The 12,374-nt window shown below is 43.3% G+C and overlaps 1 protein-coding gene across 2 annotated transcripts in view; it reads right to left on the bottom strand.

Annotated features, from left to right (window-relative positions):
• dnaaf9 (dynein axonemal assembly factor 9) overlaps positions 1-12,374 on the bottom strand; it is a 158,161-nt gene that overhangs the window by 118,526 nt on the left and 27,261 nt on the right. For both annotated transcript variants that reach the window (XM_085975589.1, XM_085975592.1), the window contains 4 exons: positions 10,957-11,038; positions 10,829-10,865; positions 5,698-5,782; positions 2,077-2,153 (listed from right to left, as the gene is read on the bottom strand). In XM_085975589.1, coding sequence (XP_085831715.1) covers positions 2,077-2,153; positions 5,698-5,782; positions 10,829-10,865; positions 10,957-11,038 — 281 coding nt within the window. The remainder of the gene's footprint in view (positions 1-2,076; positions 2,154-5,697; positions 5,783-10,828; positions 10,866-10,956; positions 11,039-12,374) is intronic.

The raw sequence follows: 12,374 nt of genomic DNA, 5'->3' as shown, positions 1-12,374 counted from the left end.
TGCAGGGTTGACGGGGCTGGGTGTGCGGTTGCAGGGTTGACGGGGCTGGGTGTGCGGTTGCAGGGTTGACGGGGCTGGGTGTGCGGTTGCAGGGTTGACGGGGCTGGGTGTGCGGTTGCAGGGTTGACGGGGCTGGGTGTGCGGTTGCAGGGTTGACGGGGCTGGGTGTGCGGTTGCAGGGTTGACGGGGCTGGGTGTGCGGTTGCAGGGTTGACGGGGCTGGGTGTGCGGTTGCAGGGTTGACGGGGCTGGGTGTGCGGTTGCAGGGTTGACGGGGCTGGGTGTGCGGTTGCAGGGTTGACGGGGCTGGGTGTGCGGTTGCAGGGTTGACGGGGCTGGGTGTGCGGTTGCAGGGTTGACGGGGCTGGGTGTGCCGTTGCTGTTGACGGGGCTGGGTGTGCCATTGCTGCATCCGTAGCTGGTGCTGAGGTCGGTGCCGGGTGGTCCGTCCAGTTTCTTTCTTATTTTTTTTCATAGCGGTTAGTTACAACCGAGTGGCTTGCTGGGCCATTTCAGAGGGAGCAGTTAAGAGTCAACCACATTGCTGTGGGCCTGGAGTCACATGTAGGCCAGACCAGGCAAGGGCAGCAGATTTCCTTCCCTGAAGGAAATTAGTGAACCAGATGGGCTTTTACGACAATCCGAGTTTCATAGTCACCAAATACGGAGACTAGCTCTTTATTCCAGATTTATTTAATCAACTGAATTTAAATTCCCCCCCAGCTACCATGGTGGGATTTGAACTCACATCTCTGGATCATGAGGCCTCTGGATTACTAGCCCAGTGACATTACCACCACGCTACCATTCCCCCAAGACCGAGATGAGGAGGAATTTCTTCACTGTGGGGCAGAGAATTCCAAAGGTTCACAGAGGGCTGTGAATGCGGAGTTTGAGTATATTCAAGGTTGAGATGGATAGATTTTTGGACTCTAGAGGAATCAAGAGATATGGAGATCGTACGGGAAAGTGGAGTCGTGGTCGATGATCAGCCATGATCTTATTGAATGGCGGAGCAGGCTCGAGGGTCTGTATGGCCTACTCCTGCTCCTATTTCTCATGTTCTTGCAAATTGCACTTTTAAACCGAGTTTATTTATGAGGTCATACAAATTTTCTACATTATCTGATGAAATTATTTTGTTTCCACAGACAACAGAGAGACTGATGTGGACTTTGCAAGAGTTAAATGCGAAGAGATGCAGTTTTCAAATCATGAAGAACGCAAATACAAACAGAAAGTGCTGGAAATATTTGGCACGTCAGGCAGCATGTGCTTACAAAAACTATCAGACTGCTGAATAAGAAAATGGGACCAAGAATCTGGAAATTTAACACTTCAATTCCTCTTCTGCTCTTTTCCCTCTTGGTTTCCCAACAAAAAATGCTAACTGCACTCCACTTCTCAACAGAGAAAGCCACTTTACAAGGAATAACCAAGATTATAAAAGGTTTTTAAGAGGGTATACAGTGAACGCTAAGGGAGCACAGACTGAGCAATAATCTTTACAAAAATTAAGAGTGAATTTGGAAGAATGTTGACAGAGGGTAGTTAGGAAATGGAATTCTTTATCAAATGCAATTGAGAAAGATGCAATACCATCGTTTAAACTGGAACTATAGAACTTTACAGCAAGGAGTGCAGCCATTCTAAATGAATGGCAGAAAAGGCTCAAGGAGCTGAGTGGCCTGCTCCTGTTACTATTCGGCACATTGTGCCTGTGCTCATTCTTTGCTAGGCTACCCAGCTCTCGCTGTCCATGTCCTTTTATCCTCTACTGCTTCAAATATCGATCAGGAATTGTATAGGTATTTGAAAAACATAAAAGGATATGGGAAAAGACCAGGGAAGAATAATTATACTTCTAGTTGGAGAGCTAGCATTAGCACACGTGCAATTAGCTGAAGAGTAAATTGCTGTAATTTCTATGATTCTATGAACAAAACACTAAGTAAAAGAAAAGCATCGATTATAGTCGTGCTTTCTGTCAGCTACTGACCATTGGGTGTCTCCTCAAATTTATTGTCACTTATTTGCAAAGTTAATAAGCTTAAAAATAAAAATTATTATTCATACCTTAGGACAGTTTTATACTGAGTAAGACTGTAACAATCCAATGTTGAAAGAAAAACCTCTTCAGCAACTTCTTTGGCCTACAAATGAAGGAAATGCATTAATTTATTACTCCATTTCAACATCTACTCCAGTGAACAAAGGATAATCTATACAAACTGTGATCACTATTTTTCAAACTATGGATACTCTTGTCCTTTTGTGTTCTTCTTGTGGGAGCTCCAGAGCGCTGTGTGACCGTGCAGCTTAAAGGGAACATTGCTGCCGACTACACCTTCATAATATTGCTCATTTCCACTCCTGCCTCAGCCCATCTGCTGCTGAAACACTCAGCCATACTTTTGTTACCTCGACTATTCCAATGCTCTCCTGGGCAGCCTCCAATCTTCTCCACCCCTCCCCCCACAAACTTGAGCTTATCCAAACTCTGTCGCATTATGCCCCGATCCTAACTCGCAGCAAGTCCCGTTCACCCCGGTGCTCGCAGACCTACACATTGGCCCCCAGTCCAGCAACATTTTAATTTAAAATCCTCATCCTCATATTCAAATCCCTCCATGGCCTCGTCCATCCCCATCTCTAAACTCTTCCATAAGAACATAAGAAATAGGAGCAGGAGTAGGCCAATTGGCCCCTCGAGCCTGCTCCGCCATTCAATAAGATCATGGCTGATCCAGCGTTACAATCTTTCAGCTGTCTCGGCCCTAAGCTCTGAAATTCTCTCTCGAAACTGCTCTGTCTCGCTCCTCCTTTAAGACGCTCCTTAAAACCTACCTCTTCCTGTCCTAATATCTCGTCGCTCAATGCCAAATTTTGTTTGATAACGCTCCTGTGAAGCGCCTCGAGATGTTTTACTGCCTTAAAGGCACTATATAAATGTGAGGAGATGTTGTCCTGGCTGATATTTATCCCTCAACCAACATCACTAAACACATTGGGCTGGATTTTCCCTGCGGAGGCGGGATGGCGGCTTCCGGTCCCACTCCCACCTGCAGCCGTGCTCTCAGAAAAAGTTTCCATAGATTGGGCTCGTTAAGCCCACCCTGCGGGTTCCTGGCCAATTAACAGGAAGCGGGTCTGATGACGAGTCATCAGCCGGTTTCCATAAAGGGACCACGGCCACATTTATTGACAGCTCTGCTGTCAGTGTTCTGCAGCATTGAGGTGCTGCAAGCACAGACAAGCACTGCACAAAGGTGCACGTCTGCACCCAGGCTCACGAATGACTCCTTCCGTATGCTTATGGAGGGAGTCACAGTACGCAGGGAGATTCTCTTCCCTTCCCACGGGTGGAAGAGACCTCCCCAGGAGTTCAATGCAGTCCAGTTGCATATTGCACAGGAGGACGCAAGTAGGGATGTCATCAGGAGTGCCTGACTGCAATGGTGCCAACCTTTCAATGATCTCAATAGATCACGAAACGTTACTGCAATGCCATACTCAAACTCACCCTGCTGTGCCACTCCCCATCACTGCCTTCCATACCCGACTCCTGCACATCCTTACTCACACCAACTTACCTTTCACCTCCACCCATCCCTCTTTATCTACATTATCACATCCCCATCTCACTAGCCACCCCTCATCCTACTGCAAGCATACCAACTAACAACACACAAGGGTAGGCACTTGAGAGGTTCAGCCAATGTTTGTGACGTTTCTGGTAATGTGTTGTCATACAGTGAAATCTATATTTTCAACACTTCATCTTATTGGACAGATCTGTGCACACCTTCAGAAGTGTCTTACTGCGTTCCAGTGAATGTTGAGACATAACTTCCTCCTCCTCCACCCACCCCCGCAATATGAAGAGAGATTGGGTCAATTAGACTTATATTCACTGGAGTTTAGAAGAATGAGAGAGGGGATCTCATTGAAACTTATAAAATTCTAACAGGACTGGACAGACTAGATGCAGGAAGTATGTTTCTGATGGCAGGGGGAGTCCAGAACCAAGGGTCACAGTCTAAGGATAAGGGGTAAGCCATTTAGGACAGAGATGAGGAGGAATTTCTTCACCCAGAGAGTGGTGAACCTGTGGAATTCTCTGCCACAGAGGGCGGTGGAGGCCAATTCATTAAATATATTCAAGAAGGAGTTAAATATATTTCTTAAGGCTAAAGGGATCAAGGGATATGGGGAGAAAGCAGGGACAGGGTACTGAATTTGGATGATCAGCCATGATCGCATTGAATGGCGGAGCAGGCTCGAGGGGCCGAATGGCCTACTCCTGCTTCTATCTTCTATGTTTCTATCATGATGAGTGTGAATGGAATGGCTTGGACATTATAAGGACGCTTTACGGTACTGGTGTGGGATGGTGTTACCCTGGCGCATCATGTGGCAGCCAAGGTTTACAGCTTCACGTTAAGTAAATCTGGCCAGTGATGCCATCGCTGGCCTCCTGGGCAGATGCAAATGAGATGACAGAAGTTATCTGTCAATGGTGAGAGGGGTTGTTCCAATGAGGTGGCACTGGATATACAATTGGCTCTAAACACTTGCACGCTAAAGAAATCTCTATGTTTTACAAATGCAGCAACCAACAGTTTCTGAGTTCTGAAACTGAACATCTGCAACATGGCATCCTTTATAGCACTTCTGCAGCTGTCAGGTTATCAGATACATCAAAGCAGACTCAACTCATGACAGGATGAGCTGGCGTGTTCCCCGAGCAGCGGGTAACCCGTGGGGGGAGCACGTAAAATTGTACGGTAGGCTCAAAATAGCATTAAATTGGCTGTTAACAAGCCATTTAATAATATAATAAATTGTCTCCCCCTGCTGCTTGGTATCGGGTCAGTTCGGCGCAGACAGATCCGACACCTGGGAGACTCGCGTGGAGGTGGGTTGACAGCGGGTTTCCTACCCGTTGTCAATCTTTGCTATTTTGACAGCGGAAGCGCCTCCAAACCCGCACTCTGAGCACCAGCAAAATCCAGCCCATTAGCGAGTCATTTTTCTCATTGCTGTTTGTGAGATCTTGGCAGCTACATTTCCCTACATTACAACAGTGACTACACTTCCGAAGTATTTCATTGGCTGTGAAGTGCTTTGGGACATCCTGAGGTCATGAAAAGTACTATACAATGCAAGTTCCTTCTTTCTTCCTTTTAACAGTTTCTACAACTCTATGTCTCAGTAGATAGAAGTAGAAGTTTCCATTATTTGGGGAAGTCAAGAATGAGGAGCCATAGATGTCTCTTAAATGTGAGATTTAAAACAGCGCAGATTAAACTTCTTCACAGAGTTACGAAACTCTGGAATTCACTTCCAGGGTTAGCGATTGAAGCAGAAACTGTCAACATTCAAGATGACAAATGATAAATGCCATTACAGTCTGGTTGGGCCAGGATTGCTACCATTTTCACAGTACTGAGCTGAAAACTTACAAAACCCAATGGAGCAAGAATGTCCTCCATGCATTGCAATTTGTCGGACATCTAATTAACATATTCTCACCTTCATCCATTCGGAGAATGTTGCCAAGATTCAAGCATTTTGCCAGAGAATGATAGCATAATTTCTAACTTGATGAGTCATGCTTACTGCAGGCTACACCACCAAAACAGCCATAAACCTTCTGTTTAACAGTTAAAATTCAACCTTACAAAAGTCACTTACAATTTTTATGCTGGAAGTTTCTACGTAGCATCGGATGCTAGCCAGCACGGCTTCTACTGCAGCAACATAAATCTGTGGCAACACCCTAAGAAAAAGATCATTCAGAGACTTACGCGCTGATTCATGATGCAGTCTAGAACAGTGCTCGCTAATATATTATCCACCAGCCACATATAGCTAATTGGAATACAGATGTGGCTAATGGCATTCCTGATTAGTAAATTAAAAATAATAGGCACCCGGCATTGGGCATGCAATATCAATATTCATACTGACACCTTAAGTTAACCTTTGTGTGTTTGTTGGTAAAATGGCAAGAGGAAAAGCAGAGTGTGTATTTTTTGTTCGTTGTGGGTGCTTTTCTTCCTCAATTACTGAATGGTGGCAGATGCTGAAGTAAATATACATTATTACCTGCATTGTGTGAGCATATTTAAAACATTTTCTACTAAAATTAGTGCATGTGGCTAAAAAAGTGTTGCCGTAGCACACATGTAACTAACCAACAATGTCTCTTGGACACCATCCCAGAGAAAGCCAACAGCAATGCTCCACAATTACATGTTATTAATAAAGAAAAAACTGAATTCCAAGAATGCTATTCAGCTGCTCCTGATCAACATCCATGATCATTGGTGCGTGTGCATATATACAGGTGAGGACAGGATTGAGCTCAGCTCGGATACCCATGGTGAACTAGTCTGCCAAAACTAACCATCGAGGCTTATACATTAAGAAGGGCCTCTTGGTCAATAAATCAGACACCTTTACCTCAACAGGAATCAACACAATTGGGAGACGAAAAGGGAAGAAAATAGGCACAAAGGATAAACATGACAAAAAAAAACAGAACTCCTACTTAATTTTAAATCTATTGCTTTATACCAGTGAAACCTGTAAATTACAGACACCTTAGGGACTGGCATCAGCGGTCTTTATTTTCAAAATGGTCATTGTATGTACTTCATTATCAGCTGTGGCTCAGTGGGTAGCACTCTTGCCTCCGAGTCAGAAGGCTGTGGGTTCAAGTCCCACTCCAGAGACTTGAGCACGAAAAAAAAATCTAGGCTGACACTCCAGTACAGTGCTGAAGGAGTGCTGCACTGTCGGAGGTGCCATCTTTCGGATGTGACGTTAAACGGAGGCCCCGTCTACTCTCATGGCACTATTCTGAAGAAGAGCAGGGGGGTTATCCCCGGTGGCCTGGCCAATATTTATCCCTCAACCAACATAACTAAAAAAACAGATGATCTGGTCGTTACCACATTGCAGTTTGTGGGAGCTTGCTGTGTGCAAATTGGCTGCCACGTTTCCGATATTACAACAGTGACTACACTTCAAAAGTACTTAATTGGCTGTAAACGCTTTGGGATGCCCGGTGGTCGTGAAAGGCGCTTTCTTTCTTTCAAGTTCTTTCCCAAGAATCTTGGAAGACCCAGCTGAGATGATCAGCGCATAATCAACTGCAACAATGTTAAGAAGCCCCAGCCACACACCTACATTCAACTCTGTTCACAACAGTTTTGCAGTCTAAATTCCAGTTTCATTTTAAACCACTCACTTGAAGCAGTGTAACTTTTGGAATGAACTGTGTATCTCAGTTCTATTTACCAGCATTAGGACAAGGGGGAAAATGTGATGACAGTTTGTGCCAGTATATTCAAGATTCCAATGGCAAGTCTTAGAATGGATTGAGAACATTTGGGAGGGGAAACACAACAGGTCACATTATGTCGGAGTGAAACATGCAGTTTTCTGGTTGAGTAGTGAGTCTGCAGGAAGACTGACTGATGGACAGGCCAGAGAGTCCCAGCTATCACTCTATAAAGCAGCACAGACAGAGAAACCCGGGACAGCCATACAGCTTGACTCCCCAAAGCCAAGGGTCATCAAAGAAGTGAATCCACAATCAATGCTGAGGTACAGAACACAATGGCAGGGTATGGGGAAGAGGAGCTGCCAGCAACCACGGAGTGTGTGGACGCAGTGCTGGGGCAGGAAAGTACAGCCCCTCTCGCTGTGCACAAACCTTTTCCTTGATTCAGGAGGCTAGTGAGGTTCTAAGCATGAAGATAAGCGCAAGGTGAAAGAAACTGCTTTTTTTGAAAGGGGAGTTCTTTACCCAGCATCCATAGAGGCAGATAAACTGCTCTATATCTGGAATAGAGCCGTGCAAGCATTCAATCCCAGATATAGAGCGGTGAAGAACTCCACATTCCATAAAAGCCGTTGTTTTCACAAACTCCACTCCCGCCTCACACTGGCCTGCATTTTAAGTTGTAAAAGCGCTTGGTGCATTGAAGGCTGTCTGTAGTTCAGAATTTGAGTGTGTCTGTGGTTTCAGAGCGCCTCTTGTATATTTTAACCTAAGTCCTTTGGGTCTCAATAAGTATCCCTTTATTGCAGGTGTCTGTTTTTTCCCCCAGAGTGCCCATTTATACCGGTTTCACCGTACTATCAAACTCCAAAAATAAATCTAACACAGGCTTCACATTTTAATCACAATGTTGGCTGTTACAATTCAGACATACTCCTAACTTTCTTTATTCGTGCTCAACATAAAAGGCAACTACCATAACCCTGTATATAACCCCGAAATTTAACCTTGCACTTATAATGAAAAGGCTGCTGCGTGCCTGGGGGCTAACCTCTATCCATATGATAGGATTTTATTGGAAATAATAAAGGTTGCTCACCATACACCCCAGGGGGTTAATTTTAACTTCTGTTGATTAAGTAAACCTGCCGATATTGGATCTGCCACCCATTACACACCCCATTGACTTGCCTTTCCATCGAGCAGCTGATCCGATATCAACCGCTTTACACTATCGGCAAAAGTTAAAATGGCCCCCTCCTGATCTCTGCAACAGATTATAATATTTCAGGCTAAATGACCAATTGTTGAGCTTTTTTTACCACCATCAAAAATACAACAGATAAAATGTACAGTACTTAACTTTCACATTAACAAACTATTTAGCCTTTGATTTAAAAAGATCTCCGGTGATACATTGCTTTGGTACTGAGCAAGTGAACCAAAGATGAGCAGCTACTTGAGGTTCTTCATGTCAGAAGAAGCCTTTGGTGTCATACACACTAAGCTCAGTTGGCAGTCTGATGGGAAATTCATTACAAGAAATGGCTGCCTCTCCTTTCCGCAGGGTAAACCTCCATACACTGAGGAGTACGCCGTTCAATTTTGTCCACATTAGAGTCAGTCAGCAAATAATTAGTATATAAAAAAGGCATCCTTTGAAGCTAGCATATATACTATCCAGCCAACATCTGTATAAATTTGTCATAAATGTGTGATACCTTGTGTATTAGTAAAAAAGTAGTACTGGAGAAATTAATGGGACCGAAAGCCGATAAATCACCTGGACCTGATGGCCTACATCCTAGGGTTTTGAAAGAGGTGACTATAGAGATAGTGGATGCATTGGTTGTCATTTTCCAAAATTCCATAGATTCTAGAACTGTTCCCGCGGATTGGAAGATAGAAAATTTAACCCCACCATATAAGAAAGGAAGGAGAGAAAACAGGGAACTACAGACCAGTTAGCCTGACATCAGTAGTCGAGAAAATTCAAGAGTCAATTAAGGGTGTGGTAACAGGGCACTTAGAAAATTAGAATAGGATTTGAAAGGGAAATCGTGTTTGACGAATCTAGAGTTTTTGGAGGTTGTAACTAGCATAATAGATAAGGGGGAACCAGTGGATGTGGTGTATTTGGATTTTCAGAAGGCATTCGATAAGGTGCCACACTAGAGGTTATTAAACAAAATTAAGGCTCATGGGATTGGGGGTAATTTTCTAGCATGGATTGAGGATTGGTTAACGGACAGAAAACAAAGTAGGAATAAACGGTTCATTCTCGGGTTGGCAGGCTGTAACTAGTGGGGTACCGCAAGGATCAGTGCTTGGGCCTCAGCTATTCACAGTCAACATCAGTGATTTGGATGAGGGGACCAAATGCAATATATCCAAGTTTGCTGACGATACAAAGCTAGGTGGGAATGTAAGTTGTGAGGAGGATACAAGGAAACTTCAAGGGGATATAGACAGGTTAAGTAAGTGGGCAAGGACATGGCAAATGGAATAGAATGTGGAGAAATGTGACATTATTCACTTTGGTAGGAAAAATAGAAAAGCAGAGTCGTTTTTAAATGGTGAGAGACTGGGAAATTTTGCTGTTCAGAGGGACCTGGGTGTCCTTGTACACGAATCACAAAGTTAACATGCAGGTACAGCAAACAATTGGTTATGTTGGCCTTTATTACAAGAGGATTAGAGTAAAAGAGTAAAGACATCTTACTGCAATTATGTAGGGCCCTGGTGAGACCACACCTGGAGTACTGTGTACAGTTTTGGTCTCCTTACCTAAGGAAGGATATACTTGCCATAGGAGGGAGTGCTACAAAGGTTCACCAGACTGATTCCTGGGATGGGGAGATTGTCCAATGAGGAGAGATTGAGTAGACTAAGCCTATATTCTCGAGTTTAGAAGAACGACAGGTGATCTCATTGAAACATCCAAAATTCTTACAGGGCTTGACAGGGTAGATGCAGGGAGTATGTTTCCCCTGGCTGGGGAATCTAGAACCAGGGGTCACATTCTCAGAATAAGGGGTCGGCCGTTTAGGATTGCGATGAGGAGACATTTCTTCACTCGGAGGGTGGTGAATCTTTGGAATTCTCTACCCCAGAGAGCTGTGGAGGCTCATTGAGTATATTCAAGACAAAGATCAATAGATTTTTGAATATTAAGGGAATCAAGGGATATGGGGATAGTGCAGGAAAGTGGAAATAAGATAGATCAGGCTCAAAGGGCCAAATTACCTACTCCTGCTCCTATTTCTTATGTTCTTGTATGTACTATACAGACCAAATGCTCTCAGCTAAAAAGAATACAAGAAAACTTAGAAACTGCAATCCTGGCTTCCATTTTAAAATCAAACCTATTTAAATCCTGCTCCTGTGGTACTGTCTGTTTCACATTTATCCTGAGATTTTCTACAGCTTTATGAAAAAAGTTACTGATGGCCATTACAATTAATATTGGTCCAATTTCATTATTCATGCCTTTATTTTAAAAGTTATCACAGAAAGCTACGGAATAAAACTTACAACAGTTCATTCTTCTTCTGTGGATTGTTGTCTTTGCCTTCAAGAATAAAATAAAAGAGGCATTCATTTCACTTCTGATCATCTTGATAAATAGAAAATTAACTCTGTTTATTCAAGTATTAACTTACCTATGTAAGGGACGTGAGAGTTTCCAAAAAAGTATGTCCTCGAGCAAGCCAACGGTCCTCTGGGAGATGTGCACTGCACAACCTGGATGGGATTAGTAACATATGCCATATAATCCTTGCAATTTTGGAATCAAACAACTTGTGCCTCTGCATATTTTTAGACAAAAGCAAAATATAAATTAAGATTCGGAATTAACAATCTATTGGAGCATCGAGAACCAACATGCTATGTCACAGAGCAGCAGGGTGCAGTTTGTATTCACGATTTCCCACACAACACATTTCTGGCATAATTCCCAGAGTAGCTTGGTTTGGATAATCAAATAAAGCAGCCGAATCGGTGACAATATAAAACTTGTTTCAATTATACTCAAACTTTCTCAGCATTGATGGTAAGACACTGACTGATCGCCATACTGCCCAATTCTGGCCAGTGATTCAGCTACTATTTATCTAAGAGAGGAGGGTGCAGGTGCACAGATACTTTGCACAGTGCAGTATCATTAGCAAATCAAGCAATCATTTTTGGCGACCTGCACCAGGGCAGAGTGGGGAAAAGCACTACAATACAACAATTCCCATTTATTATACTTTAATGTTTGAATCCAAATATCCAACTCAACAGTTCAGGCATACAAGAGATCAGCTTTCAATTGTTGCTACAGTGCAACTATTTATCAAATCAATGGCTGCTGCTCTGACTATGCAGTGTGCATTGAGAAAAATCACCCATGTCTGGACTGTGAGGTTGAAAGTGCCAGTATGTTGGTACGCCAAAACATCAGATACCAGGTCAATGTAATTGACATAATGTACCAGTTTTTAACACCATGATTGCTATGAGTATTAAAATATGATTTTTTTTGTCTGCAGTTATTATGGTTAGGCCTTGATCCTGTCTTCTGGATGGGTAAAATGTTTGCTGCTTTCCAGTCAGCTTAGAAACCAATGTGACATTCCCTCTATCCTTCTGAAAAGAGATATGGGTTTAAGCCCAATATTGATGACTTGAACATCGTCCACATCTTTGGAGTCATGCAGTTTGGAGCCAACTGCACAGTTTTTCGTTGTCACACTGCAAAATTGGGTTTCCCTATCAATTTGATCATCTTAGCTACTGCATCTGCCCCCCAAATATTTTTTTATCCAAGTTACAGCATATCTTATTTAACCCAGCTGATCAATACCAACACGTGGATGTAAAGTGGTGTTCCGTAGTACTAAAAACAAACCATTTAGTCATAGACCAAGTGAAGTTTTACATTGACTCGTACGTGAAATCATCCCAAATTAAGCCATCAGATAAAAAAAACGTTGCTCCTTCACTTAATAATTAAAACTGGCACATCATGTGTGAATCCTGGATGCAAACCTGCACCTTATCACTCGAGATATTACTTGGCTGTAGACCAATTAGT

Source organism: Somniosus microcephalus, chromosome 2, assembly GCF_052327205.1.
Source record: "Somniosus microcephalus isolate GS21.2 chromosome 2, FLI_Smic_1.0, whole genome shotgun sequence".
Classification (NCBI taxonomy): domain Eukaryota; kingdom Metazoa; phylum Chordata; class Chondrichthyes; order Squaliformes; family Somniosidae; genus Somniosus; species Somniosus microcephalus.
This window is presented reverse-complemented; position numbering and strand designations above follow the sequence as displayed.